At 36.3% G+C, this 15,494-nt stretch overlaps 1 protein-coding gene across 1 annotated transcript in view; it reads left to right on the top strand.

Annotated features, from left to right (window-relative positions):
- The window catches only part of FAM241A (family with sequence similarity 241 member A), a 34,076-nt gene extending 22,418 nt beyond the window's left edge, over positions 1-11,658 (top strand). The window contains exon 2 of the mRNA XM_003798158.3: positions 10,842-11,658. Coding sequence (XP_003798206.1) covers positions 10,842-11,087 — 246 coding nt within the window. The 3' untranslated portion in view covers positions 11,088-11,658. The remainder of the gene's footprint in view (positions 1-10,841) is intronic.
- The last annotated feature ends 3,836 nt before the right edge of the window (positions 11,659-15,494 follow it).

A 15,494-nucleotide genomic window follows, 5' to 3' on the forward strand; every position in this document is an offset into this window, starting at 1 on the left:
AAAAAAAAAAAAAAAAAGAAAAGAAAAGAAAGCAACATCCCAGTTTTTACTCTGTATGATTTTATGTTTTCCGAATATTTACAATAGCTATATCCATTTATATTTACAATAGCCATTTATTCATGTATTCTTATGTAGTTTTTAAAAACACATTTTTGAAGGTTGCATGGAAAAATTTCCACTTGGCTAACCCCCATTAATTTTTTAAATATTAGTAATATATTCTTCTCATTAATTATTGCTAGTAACAATAAAACCAAATAAATGAGGAAGCAGTTCAGTACTATAATTGAGAACGCAGGCTTTGGAATTACCTAAAAACAAAAAAAAGCATTGTAGAAATGAAGATCAAATGGCATAAAGAATCTAAAGAGCTTAACACAGTATCTAACAGAGTGGTTCTCAACCTGTGGGTCATGACCCACAAGAACTGTATTAAAGGGTCGCGGCATTAGGAAGCTTGAGAACCACTGATCTAACATGGTGAACATTTGATTAATGGTAACCATTCGTTATCATCATCATCATCATCATCTATAGTCAGAAATCTTGGTTTCAAGTGAAAAAAATTCAACTTCTACTACACTTTGAAAAATAGGAACTTATTGGCTCATGTTATCAAAAAGACCAGAGATAGATGCACTAGCTGTTCCAAGTACTCAAACTATATTATTGAGACTCTGTATATCTATCCATTTCTTGATTTTTCTTTTTGTTGACTTCATTCTCAATGAGGTTTCTTCTGATAGTAATAAGATGCCCTATTATCTTGCCAGCTAACCAAGCACAGTTTTTTTTTTTCATTATTTCTTTCTTAATAATTCTGATATAGCTTTTATTGACCTGTCTTAATAATTCTGATATAGCTTTTATTGTCTTGGGCTATATGCACACTCCTTAACTAATCATGTGCCCAAGAAAATGAAATGTCCTAGGGGCTGACCTGGAGCTAGGGAATGGAAACATCTTCAGCCTACACACTGACTAAGAACAGGTAAGGTTTCCCAAAGTTAAATCAATATGCTATTAGTAGAAGAAGGTGGAATAAATACCACCTTCAGCCAGGCAAAAACAGCAGATTTCCAATATTGCATATGTAATAACATGCATTAATACAACAACATGTAATGCTAGACACAGGAAAACAGCTAAAAGTGAAGCTTAAATTGTCAGCTGCTCAGGGAAAGCCTGTTTATAGACTGTAGTTTGTGTTCTCCTAAAAGTGAGTGAACAGAAGTTCTACCATGCTAATGTGCACAAATTGTTCCATGGGTAAGGATTTTCCATAGAAAACATCCCACCTCGATTTCTGTGTAATTAAATTGTCATAACACTTGAAGAAAAATACAACTGAATTTAATTATCATGAGAAAGGTAGTCACTATGGTATTAATTATCTCAGATAGCTTGGTTCAAAAGAATAGAAGTGAAAATCGCAAGTCATACATTCTACCTAAAATATAGTAATAATGATAGTTACATAAAATGATTTATTGTATGTATTCAGAAAGCTTTTTATCTGTTTTCTTATTTTATTATTGCAACAACTCTATGAGGTAGGTATTGTTTATCTCCTTTCATAGATGAGGAAACTGAGTGGTTAAGTCAATGTTTAAGTAATTTTCCCAGTGTCTCAGAGTTGACACATGACAGAGCAGGATTTGAATCTGTCATCTTCCAAAGCCTATTGTTTTTGTTTATAGGCTATGTTACTTAACCTCTTTATTACTTGTTTCTAAAGTAAGAGACTTTGGCCGGGCATGGTGGATCATGTCTATAATCCTAGATCTTTGTGGAAGCTGAAGTGGGGGGAATCATGAGGCCAGGAGGTGGAGTCCTGCCTGGGCAACATAGCAAGACCCTGTCTTGGCAAAATTATTTATAAAAAATTAGATAGACAAAGTGGTGCTGAGGAAGGGGATCCCTTGAGGCCAGGAGTTCAAGGTATCAGTGAGCTATGACCATGTCACTGCCCTCTAGCCTAAGGTGAGAAAGCAAGAACCTGACCCTGCCTCAAAAAACAAACAAACAAACAAAAAACTTGGATAGAATTATCTTTAAATATCCTCCTCAAAAATCCCATGATTATTTAAAAGTTCACCTTTAATTTCTCATCAGTAATTTTAGGTATCTTTCAAGAAGGATTTTGAATCAATTAACACCCCTTCAATCATGGGAGAAAAAAAAATCACTATTTTGATGAGAGCAATGTACCATGTGCATGTCATGTTGGTACTCCCTGTGCAACCATAAAAGACACGTGTTTGACAAGTGTTCTCCCACTGAAACCTCACACACGAAAAATAAAATTTGGCAAACACAAAAATGATTGTTAGGCTTGGCGCATGTAGCTCAGTGGCTAGGGCTGAGCGGGTTCAAAACAGCTGGGGCCTGCCAAATAACAATAATAACTACAAAAAAAAAATAGCTGGGCATTGTGGTGGGCACCTGTAGTCCAGCTACTTGGGAGGCTGAGGCAAGAAAATCACTTAGGCCCAAGATTTTAAGGTTGCTGTGAGCTGTGACATCATGGCACTCTACCCAGGGCAACATAGTGAGACTCTTTCTTGTCTCAAAAAAAAATAATAATAAATAAGTGATTAATGTTAGAACAAAGAAAAAGGCTCCATCCTCATTTCCACACTGTTATACTGGTTTATGTATGAACTATTATGGGTGTTTTGTTTCTTGGGGGGTTTTTGGTTTAGCTTCATGGCAATTTTGCCAACCATATCTCTTCTTGCTAAGAGTTTTTTTTTTTTTTTCACATTTGAATCTGAACTCTAGTCCCTACTTAAAAAGCTATGAAAATGTACTAACATGCTGCAGATAACTTCGCTTTGTTTAAATTTTCATACAAGATGAAAAAAATTTGAGCAACCTTTCGACTTGATAAACTCATTTCTAGTATACTATAAACTGAGAAAAACGTAAAGCAATAAAGATACGTAGTTCATTCATATTACTGTGTTAAATGTACTCAGTTTGTATAAAATGGAAGTATGTTTTTGTAGCTTTTCTTTTTTTCAGAGATGAAATATGTAACATTTTTCTGAAAACTGAGCAGCACCAAACAGATGTTAGCTATTAACAAAAATAACTGGAGGGTATATAATATAGGGATTAATGATATGGGCTCTGGATTAAGAGTGCCTGGGTTCCATATCTCATATCTTTCAATTCCCAAGTATAAGTCAATGTCTAGACATTTAATTCCTCTGAAACCTTATAGTTTCCTTATGTGTAAATGGGGAGGAAATAACAGACCTCCCTCACAAACTGTTGGAAAGATCAAACAAGGTCATGTATATAAAACACAGGGCCTAGTACATCATAGATATTCAGTGTTAGCTCCTCTCTTCCCCGTTAATAATACTACCACTATTATTACTCTGAAAATTACAAACATTTTGAGAAAAAATCCGGGCCCCAAGAACTCATCTATTTTATTTAATCTCTGCTCTTAAAATACAGTGGTTTAAGAATTAATCTGAGCATGTAAATGTTAGCTAGCAATTGTCATATCCTATAACTTAGTCTAGAATTTATAAGTATTTTTAAAATTTACAACTGTACTATTGATGTTACACACTTTTTTATTTCTTTTTAATTTTTGTGAGTTTTTCCTCTAATATGTTGTTATTATAGCATATTTCCATGGTTCATGCAACAAATATGTATTAGAAGCCTCCAATGGGCCAGGCACAGTGCAATCTACTAATTACAGTGCAATTACAGTGCAATCTACTAATATATAATATGTAAGACATAGTTCTTGCCCCCAGTAGCCTTAATGGGTTCAAATCTAGGGACAGGAAATAGATATGTAAGAAATAATCTTATAATAAAATATTGTGATAGGCAGAATAATGGTCTCCCAAAGATATCCACAACTTAATTTTCAGAATTGTAGAATATGATACTTTATATGGCAAAAAGAACTTTGTAGATGTGGTTAAATTTAAAGACCTGAAATGGACAGGAAGGACTTTGAAATGGGAAGAGTATCCTGAATTATTCAGTTGAATCAAACTTACCACACAGATCCTTGAAAGCAGAACCTTTCCCTACTGTGGTCATAGGGAAATGTTAACTACAGAAGAATGGTCAGAGAGATGCAACACTGCTGGCTTTGAAGATGAAGGAAGGGACCCAGGAGCCAAGGAATGAGGGCAGCCTCTCGCAGTTGGAGAAGTAGGGAAATAGAGTCACTCTAAAAAGAAACTCAGTCCTGCCAAGATGACTTCTTAATGTATAAAACTATTAAAAAGGTATTGTTTTAAGCCATTAAAACGTATAACAATTTTATATGGCAGCTATAGAAAACTAATAAAAGTACAATAAGTTCTCCTTACCTAAAGAGTATTTATGGAGTAATAGAAGAAGATAAGGATCACTTTCTAAAGTTGTCCCTGAGTTGCTAGGAAGAATTTTTTTAGAAGACATACAAAGGTCATTGTTCCAAAGTGGATCACGTGTACTTTCCCAAACCAGCTGCTGGTAAATTAACAATTACTCTTAGACCTGTCATGTCTGGAACTGGACGTGGGATTCACCTCACCTGAAGAGTGTGGCCCAGTTTGAGGTTCTAATACTATGTAAGAAGGGAAAAGAAGGAATGGATGTTAGATAAGGACCATGTCAGAGATACTGCTAGTCTCCTAAAAAATCTATACATTGCTTTGAGATTACTATAATAAATAATACTTTGGAAAATAAGGACCATCTTTTGTTTGGCAAAAAGTGAGCAAGATAGAAGATCTATTAAATAATGCCCTAATTCTTGCCAGGAAAACACATGATAAAATCTTATCTACTCAAAAATATATATATATAAATATAAATGTATATAAATATATATAGTTGGGGGGGACAGGGTCTCACTTTGTCACCTTTAGTATAGTACTATGGCATCATAGCTCACAATAAGCTCAAACTCTTGGGCTCAAGCAGTTCTTTAGCCTCAGCCTCCCAAGTAGCTGGAACTACAAGGCACCCGCCACAATGCCTGGCTAATTTTAGAGATGGGGTCTTGCTCTTGCTTAGGCTGGTCTCAAACCGGTGAACTCAGGCAGTCCACCTCCTTGGCCTCCCAGAGTGCTAGGTTTACAGGCATGAGCCACCACGCCCAGCCTTATTCAAAAAATATGAATTGAGCTTCTTCTATGCACTACTATTCCCAGGACACAGTCCCTATTGTTTACTCATATCAGAGGATATCGGTGACTGGCAAAAATAGATACTGCCTCTTGCTCATGGAGTTGAAGTACAGTTAGACATCAAATAATCACCTACATATGGACAGTGACTGTGAATTAGAATACATTGACAGGGCGTTGACTGATTATATGAGACTGAGCTGAGGTTTAAACTAAGACTAAAAGAAGAGCATGACTTAACTACTAAGCAAAGCAGGAAGGAAAGAGCATCAGGCAAAGAAAACACATATGCGAATCCCTGTGGTAGGCAAGAGCACTGCCTGTGTAAGAAGCTGAAACAGAAAGAGGGATGTTGATGACAGATGAGGCCAGAGACCCAGATAGAAACCAGACTAGGCAGGGCCTCACAGATCATGTTAAAAAATGTGGCCTTCATCCAAAAAGCAGGAAGGAGATGGCATGATTGGATTTGCAATTTGAAACACTGTGGCTGCATTGTGTTGTACAGATTACAGGGGAGCTAATGGGTCCATGCAAGAGCAATGTTAGGAAAGTATTGGAATAGTCAAGGCAAGCAATGTTAGTAGATTGTTCAGTATTATAGCAGTAGATGGAATAGTATGTTCACATTAAGGAAACACTTATAAGTTAAAACAAAGAGGACATGGTGAGCTGTATGGGACGTGTTGAAGAGGGAGGAGGTCAAGAATCCTGTTCCTGGCCTTTGGATCTGGCATGTGGATGGTGGAGCACTGAGTTAGGGAGCATGGACAAAGCACCCTCCTCCTCACAAATCAACCAGGTGACTTAAATGTTATTGTACTTAAGCATATATAAAAAGTATTGAATGGGATGCCTTTTGATATCAGCATGAAACAAACCAGAAAAGGCAAAATTCTGTACATACAGCCCTGTTGTGTCACTACACACATTTCCTTCAATCTGACAGTATTTCTTAATACAGTGTTCCAATTTCAACAGACTTGTAGTGATTCTGCTTAACTATTCCAATTTATCAATTTCATTAACTTAAAAAAAAAAACAATATACCAATTGATGGAAACAGGGGAAATCAAACTCATGGATTATGACCATGTAGGCCTTTATCTTAACTTATCTCAAGTACTGTTCCTACTGTGAAGTGCTGGTGCTGGCTCCTACCAGACCGTAAAAACCAATTGTTAAATTTTCAGAAACCATGTAAGCTGGCTGTGAACAGCTGGAAATTGGCTACAGTGAGAGTACTAAAATTATAGAAACTGAAAAAAACATACAGAATTGGCAAACACAGCTGCCCTGGCCCTCCGCAAAGCCCACTGTTAAGCATTTATCAACACACACTGTTTGTACGCTTTAGAATTGTGGTGCCTGAAGGAGTAGTTTACATACCTAGAATACTACAATGACATTGACTGCAATCTCACTGATTTAAGAACACTGCCTATTTTCTTCTCCGTGTTCTTAAATGTCTTCTTTTAAAATTGTTTGAACCTCTGATCCAATTCATTGCTAGATATCTTTGCTATTTCTACAGAATTTCACTTTGTGTTACTTTTAGGCATTTTTTAGGCATTTTTAGGCATTAGGGATTTTTTTAAGATTAAGAAATACTTCACTAAGAAAGCAAAATTTTAGTAGTTACTAAACCTGATTTATAGGTGTTCAAGGGTTTATTGTACCCCTTTCTCTAATTTTTTATGTACATGAAATTTTTTATAATTAAGAAAAGAAGTAGCAGCAGGCTGCAACAGCCACAGTTTGACCTCCCCAGTCCCTGCTGTGTCTTCCAGTCTCAGTCCCACTAGCTGTTCCGAATATCTGAGGTGTTGTGATCCTCACCTGGCCTGATTAACTAACTCCTTATCTTGATTTAAGTGTTGCAACACCTACTTCTTCCCCTTAAAAAAACCACAAGAATTTGTAGATTTAATTCATTTGCAAAGAATTTTACAGAAACCTTCAGAGAGTACCTACTATATTAAATTAGGATATTTAGATTTAGTACTTTGTACTAAAACCACAAAAGTACTAAAAAAAAAAAAAAAGGTCTTAAAAAGCTTCAGTAACAACAAAAAACCCAAAGAAGAATGAGTACATAACAAGACATTGGGAAGAGCAAAAAGAATTTTTTTAAAGAACTTGAATAAAAACTGAAAAACAAAAAAGTCCAGAAACCATAGCAACAGTGGTGGGTGGGGCGGCCAGAGGGGAGGAGGGAAGAGAATGCTGTGCTTCCTCCTAGTGGGCAGGAGGTAACGGTACGCGGCACCTCCTGGGGGCCGGACACAGCTACAGCACTGTAACCTGATCCTGTGTAACTCAAATTAATCTGAAATTAAAAAAAAAAAAAAAAAAAAAAACCATGCTAAACACTGGAGGAGCAAAGAGGGATAGGGACCAGTGGAATTGCAGATTAAACCAAAGACTCTTCAGGTTCTACCCTAAAGAAAGGCAAGAACAAGTTTGTTTTTTCTAATGTAGTGTATTATTGAGGAACACATAAAAGTATAGGAAACCAAGACACAAAACATACCTAGTGGCAGCATATTAGTGAAGGAAAAGATAATCTGGAAATAGTTTTAAAAAAACAAAAATGATGAACAAATTATAATGTAAAAGTAAACTATCAGTAACAAAAAAGGATGATATCTATTTTATGCATTAGAAAACTGAGGCTCAGGCAAGTGAAGTCATTGGGCCACGGTCATTCAGCTAATCTAAGGGCTTACAACCCGCATTTGAACTATCTCATTTTGTTTTTCTGGTAGACAAAAGTAAAAATCCAAAAGTGGTTTTAAAAATTACATAAAAGTGTAGCTCAGAAGTAAATCTGGCTTGAACACATACACTTAGTGATGAGCCATTGAGTCTTATTTGCTACTACCTCACCAATCTCCCTCGGACTCTGTGCTTTACATATATTACTAGTGTATGGGGAAAGCATTCTTAAAGTCAAATTGAAAATCCTTTTCCCTGACTATCTCAAACCTAAGTTAAATTTTCTTCAGTCAGTCTTCCCTTGATGATGTATTTTAACTAAATATGTGAAATAAAAAATAAGAATTTTCATAAAATGAAAAAATATTTTTAGTAGTTCATTGAATTATGACTGAAATAATTAAGCTTTGGTTTCTACTGAAGGATGCAAGTTTAATTCAGATGTTTGAAGAATGCCTTAACTTTCTCAAATTGATTGGCTGTTTGTATCAGGTAATTTTTATGATACTTCCTTTTTTTTTTTTTTTCTTTTTTAAGACAGAGCCTCAAGCTATCCCCCTGGGTAGAGTGCTGTGACATCACAGCTCACAGCAACCTCCAACTCCTGGGCTCAAGAGAGTCTCCTGCCTCAGCCTCCCAAGTAGCTGGGACCACAGGCACCTGCCACAACTCCTGGCTATTTTTTGGTTGCAGCCGTCGTTGTTTGGCGGGCCTGCGCTGGATTTGAACCCACCACCTTAGATGTATGTGGCTGGTGCCTTAGCCACTTGAGCCACAGGCACCGAGCTGATACTCCCTTTTTAAGATAATTTTACTTTCCTTTGGCCAAGACAGCCTATTTAATGATATTTAATATTTACTGATTTGTTATTATGTGAGACCTTCTACCAAAAGGTTCAATTTAACATACAAAAAATTCTCCATCTTGTGCCTACTATGAGCAAGTAAGTGTTCAATAAGTATTTGAACCATGACTCCTATAAATATACATTAATTAATAAGTTATAATTACAATTATGGCACCTACATGGCATAGTTTTGTTTTTTTTGTTTTTGGGGGGGGGGTGGTGACTATACTAGGGTCTACTGAGGAGAGAGAAATTATACTAATTATTTTAACAAAGATAATTTAATATAAGTAAATGTTAACTCGATATTAAAGAATGGAAAAGGCAGAAAGCAAGCATAAAGGCAATAATTTTTAAAGGATGATCACCAGTCCAGTATTATAAGCATCACTTGGAAACCTATTAGAAATGCAAATTCTCATACTCCAAGCCTCACTCCTGACTTACTGAAGCAGAAACTCTGGTAGTGGGCTGAGCAATCTGTGCTTTAACAAGCTCTCTAAGAGATGCTAATGTATGCTAAAGCTTAGAAACCATTGCATTAAAATACAACACAACAGCCAGAAGCAGCCATCGCTGCTAGCCACCAATGGGTCATCCCTAAGTTTATGTTTTCAAGCCAGATTTACTTTTGAGCTATACTTTTATGTAATTTTTAAAATTACTTTTGGATTTTCACTTCTGTCTACCAGAAAAACAAGTGGGTAGCAAACTTGCAGCAAAGAAAAGAAATGGAATTACTAAAATTGAGAAGGTTGAGTAAAGGTCCCCAGTGAGATGAAATACAGATTTGAAAGAATGGGTCCCTGCTCACCTGGTACTGGCTCTCTATGTTCAAAGGAAGGACCTATAGCCCTTGGAACCAATATCTGAGGAAGGAGCTCCCTGGAGCTGGTGTCTCAAGACGGCACCTTGAGATTGGTTCTGTAAGTGTTAGAAAACCCCCCAAATCACAATTAGCTGCTGCTGCTAGAAAGAACTGCTGTAGAGTGAGACTAACAGGATCAAGAAACCCATCTGAAGGAAACGAGCACATTTCTTCCTTCTCCGTCTCTGCCGTGTTTCTCTGGTACCTGTATTGGCAGAGGTAACAGGAAGGCAGAACCGTTTGCAGAATTCCCAAGAGTGAGTTTGAAGCTGAGAGATAGTACATAATAACTGATATGATGGCCTTAATTGTAATAAGATTGGGAGATAATGGAAATAATAGTTTTTGCTATGTATAATTGGGTACACGTAGACATTCTCTGTGGCATTAGTTCTTGGTGGATTTTGGCCTTATTGTAAAGAATCATTCCTGTTTAAAAACTTTTTTCCTCTTGATGAGATTAATAAGGGGCAGTTAGGACATTTGTAGAGTGGACAGGAAATTATGTAAGGGCTGACAGTGGAGTCCACTGAGCTGGGTCTGAGAGTGAACAGTCACGGCAGTAATGGCTTAGGATTGCTCAAGGGTAACAGCAAGACATGCTTCACTCAGCTGAGGCTTGGTTTCTTAAAGTCTTAATATCAAAGTAAGCTTACTAGGACACAGCAACCTGGGACTCTCCCTTATAAAACAGGAAAGGGACAGAAAGGTTGTTCTGAAATCATGGTCACTGCCAAAAGAAATACAAATGCAGGCTCGGCGTCTGCAACTAGAGCACCAGCCACATACACTGGAGCTGGCAGGTTCAAATCCAACCTGGGCCACAAAACAACAATGACAACTACAACCAAAAAATAGCCAGATGTGGTGGGCATCTGTAGTCCCACCTACTTGGGAGGCGGAGGCAGGAGACTGGCTTGAGCCTAGGAGTTGGAGGTTACTGCGAGCTGTGACACCACAGCACTCTACCCAGGTTGAGAGCTTGAGACTGTGTCTCAAAAAAATAAATAAAAAAGAAATACAAATGCGATTCTTCCTTTTTAAGCAGCTATTTTTTCAATTCCAGGATCAAAAAGACCATTCCCCTTGTTTTCAGTTTAAAAGTATTTATTAAGTAATTGTCAGAAGTGTGCGCAGTCCCATGGGAGATAAAGAACTGTAAGATAGAAGATAGCTGTTGCTCTTATTTATTAAACCTTCCCTATTTCTCATTTTATGTTCATATTTTGTCTTTTTTTTTTTTTTAAGGATGTTGAAGAATCACAAACCCACATGGGTGAGCCTGTTGGAGATGACTACAAAAAGATGGGGACACTTTTTGGTGAACTGAACAAAAATCTCATCAACATGGGCTTCACACGGATGTATTTTGGAGAACGAATCGTGGAACCAGTAATAGTCATTTTCTTTTGGGTTATGCTGTGGTTCCTTGGCCTGCAAGCTCTTGGGCTAGTTGCTGTTCTTTGTCTTGTCATTATTTACGTACAACAGTAACCGTGGCTGAGTGAGTTGTTGTTTCACATTTGGTCGCCACGTATGTCAATTGGAGAGGTTATATATTTCACTTTGGGACAACCAAAACAGTTTGCCCTGTTTCCAATTGTCTACTGGCCATTTGTAATTAAATTTATATGTGGACATTGTTTAAAACTAAACTCAACTCTTGATTATAACAGGATTAAATATATATTTTGAATATACATTAGCTTATTCAAAACTCATGTTTCACTTACTGTATCTCTGTCCCCTTTAGATACCTTTATCCCCCTGCCAAGTCTTACCTAACACCACCAAAAAGCAAGCAGGAAAAATAACAGAATATAGAATTTAAATCAAGCAATATGGTTCTTGTAAAGAGTTCTACTCAAACATTTTTGAAGAAAAAGGATGAAACAAGTTAAAAATAAGTTTTACTTGGAAAACTGCTCCTCATGTACCCCCACCAAATTATCTGACATTATTTGGGAAATTCTTAGATTTCTGTTGTCCCTGCTCAATCTGAACCAAGATAATTAGCATATTCTACCTTAATATTGTGGTAAAAATCAGTAAAGCTAGCTCATTTCCTAACAGTTGAAAAGAATATATTTATTATTGTCAGGGAAAGTTCTTGAGTTAACTATAACTTTTTTATAATGTAACACTTGGGCCTAGAATTACTTCAGTATATAATTTGAAGTGTTAGACAATTTTGGTGCTAATTACTTTTTGTGAGTTTTTGAAGTCTCATAAGCCTAGTTGACTGCACTCTATGATAATATGCTATATTTTCTTGTATCTGACTTTTTTCCTAGGGAAACATTTTCAGTGTAATTTTTTTCAGAAATTTATAATTTTGTAGTTTTCTATAACAATTCTCAGATTTGAAACGATGTATTTCCTATCTTGGCATAGATTTTTTTTTTTGGCAAAAAGTAATTTATTTATACTTTACTGTTATTTTCAGGAAAAAAAACTGCTTTTCTTTGTTATCTGGAATATTACAGTATAAAATCAAATACTTAAGTTTGGAACTTAACAGCCAACTGTAATAATATTCTTCTAAGGCTAAAGCCAAGTCAGTTACTGGCTAGCCATATTATTAATGTGTCTTAATTCAGCACTTTGAGGTTTTATACTAAAATAAACATTTCTTAAAAGATGCTTTGAGAATGGAAAATGGCTTTAGTGATATGTGGAGTTTGTTAGAGAGCCTAAATCTTTACAATTTTGTCTCAAAGACTGTATAAACAAAGGAGAGGTTAAAATAATTAAGAAATTAAATATGAGCAAGATGGGGTAGTAGGCAATGTTTGGTTTGGGTGGGGCAATAACTAAAGCATGTAGAGTGCTTACTACTCTACTTCCTAAAGTTTTTACCCAATCCTATTTTAAAAATGTGTTCCCTGTATTCTCGGTGTCTTTTCCTTCTGAAGCAGAAAATAATAAAATACTTTAAACTTAGATGTCTAAAACCAGATAATCCTGAATAGAAATACCAGTCAGGGGACACTAAAAAGTGTTGTGCATTTGTATAAATACGGGCGTTTTTAAATTTGACTTTCTAAAAACAAAAGAATTTGTACTATATCTTTGTGTTTTTATTGCATTTGCAATATTTTTATAGTAACTTTTATGAACTTAGCATAAGTGTAAACTGTTCAAAGAGGTGTATTCCTTTGTGCACACTAGAATTGTGTGGTTTTCAGAAGTCACGAGAATTTGTATATCTGTGTAAAATATGGATAGGTATATTCTTTTCTAATGCTACCAAGAATTTTAATTTTCCTTTGGAATGCAACAAAAATATAGTGTACAAATAAGAGCTCTGGTTTCACCAGTGTCTAATGTTGAAAATATTTTAAAAGTAAATATTAATAGTAATTATTTAGTGTACTGTCAATACTATGTATCTGCTCACTGCTGTTAATAGGGTATTATTAAATTATATAGTGAAATAAGATATTTTGCTGGTATTCTTTCTATCTATATTATTGATTGGTTAGTTCAATATACCACCAAATCTTTTGCTTTGATATGGAAGAAAAACAAGTTTGACTGATTTAATAGAAAATATTTTCTTTTGTGATATATATGCAGATTATACTAATAATCCTGAAATGAATTTCTGATAATCTTTTTAGTTTGTGGTATAAGGAATTAAGTTCAAAACAATTCTCAATCATTTTAATCTCATATATAAGCCATTTCTAGAAGCTGTCATTGCTTATAAATAAAGAAATAAAAGTTACAATGCTAAGGTTATTAGATTATATAATGTACATTCATACTGCCAGCCCTCAGTTCAAAAGAAAAGGTCAAGGTCTACAAGTAATCTAACTATAGATGAGTAAATTAATTTTTCCCAAAGTAAAAACTCTGTATTTTTTAGAACTCAGGTCTCTCATACCTTAAGCTGTCATGTACAAGGTATATTACCATTCCTGGCTACGGGTCAGATCATTCTGAGTTCAGTAGTGTGCTGTAGCCAGCTTGCCATGGCTTACAAGAGCCAACAGCATATGTTTTTTTCCGCTTTCATTGACACTAGTAATTTGAAATTGGCTATGGTGGGAATATTTTTCCAAAAAAAAAAAAACTTGTCAAACACTACAAACCAGGGGTCATTTTTCCTGAGGAGCCCATTATTAAACATATCAGCACATCACTGACTAGCCCCCCGATAGACCACATTCCCATTTCGAAACTCCTATGGATAGGAAAGGAAAGGAGAGGAAAGAACAAGTTTTGTGAAATAAAGGAAAGGACAGAGGTAAATGCTCGTCGACCTATCCAAAACTGTTTTGGGATCTTTTTATGTGGGAATTATGGGCCATGGTTCTCTACTGACCAACGTGTATTTATTAATCATGTGGGTTTAATAGGGGTTGTAATTTTTTTTTGTAGAGACAGAGTCTCACTTTATCACCCTCAGTAGAGTGCTGTGGTGTCACAGCTCACAGCAACTTCCAACTCCTGGGCTTAAGCGATTCTCTTGCCTCAGCCTCCCAAGTAGCTGGGACTACAGGCGCCCGACACAACACCTGGCTATTTTTTGGTTGCCTTTCAGCCGGGCCGGGATTGAACCCGCCACCCTCGGTATATGGGGCTGGCATCCTACTCACCGAGCCACAGGCACCGCCCAGGGGGTTATAGTTTTTTATTTACCTTTTTTCTCTTTATTTTTTCTATTGGACTCTGTTTGATATAATCACACGTCTTGATCAGAGAAAATCTCTCTGGATTGTCACTGAGCTGCAAATCCATTAAAGACTATCCAGGTGATCAGGAAAGGAGAAACCATTACGGAACTGATGGAGGGCGAACTACGGTAAAAGGTCTGTTGTGATAAAGAAAATTCAAAATAATCAAAGATAGGTACCACACAATCAAAAGCTGTTTTACTTGTAGATTCAATTGTAACAGTTATTTTACAAAGGTTTATTGATTTCAACTTAATTTGAACATTTTCATTATTTTGTGGCTTTACAAAGTGAAAGAAGAAGAAAAAAAATCAAAGCTTTCATACCTATTAGCGCCTCTAGTAGTAGACTTGGTCAAGAAGAATATAAACTCATACACATTGTGGCTTCAGGGTTGTTAGTGGATTTGGGGTCTTTTGTAACTTCCATTTCTCTTCCCAGAATTTAACTTTTGGTGTAACTTGGGGTTCAGTCCAACAGCCTGTTCGCTCATCACTCCATACATCACCTCGGCAACTCACATGACTTCAGCTACGATTTGCATACTAACAACTCCCCAGTCTGCGTTTGTAATTCAGAGCACCGTATGGAACATAAGATCATGCATTCAATTGCTTGCCCAACATTTGCACTTGGTTATTCCATAGTACCTCAAATTCAGCATGTCCAAAACGGAGCTCAGCATCCTTGCAAATCTTTTCTTCCTGTGCTTCCCATCTCAGCAAATGACACAATCTCATCCCTCACTGCTCTAGCAGGAATTGTAGGTGACACCCATGACTTCTGTCTCTCTTATACTGCCTACGTATATAACCAATTATCAAGTCCTATCTGTTTTATTTCTAAAAATTCTCTAATCTTTCTGTTTCTCTTCATTCCAGGATCACTAATTTAATCCACACTGCCATCATCTCGCCCTTGAATGCTACCTCAAATCCTGATTGGCCTCCCTGCCTTGGTTTTCCGCTTTATGGTTATAGTAATCTTTCTAAAACATGACTGCGAGCTCCTTTTCAGTGACTCTCTGTTGCTCTTATGACAAAGTCCTTACTCCTTAATATGTTGTACAGAGCTCTTCACACAGATTCCTGCAGACCTCATCTCTTTACTGCCACCCTCCATTTCCCAGATTTAGCTATGCTGAACTTCTTTTTTCAGTTCTTTTAAAGAGACATACTTCTTTATTTCCAGAATTTTATATATTTTACCTTTTTTTTTT

Source organism: Otolemur garnettii, unplaced genomic scaffold (genome assembly GCF_000181295.1).
Source record: "Otolemur garnettii isolate 467f Iridium unplaced genomic scaffold, OtoGar3 scaffold00129, whole genome shotgun sequence".
Lineage (NCBI taxonomy): Eukaryota > Metazoa > Chordata > Mammalia > Primates > Galagidae > Otolemur > Otolemur garnettii.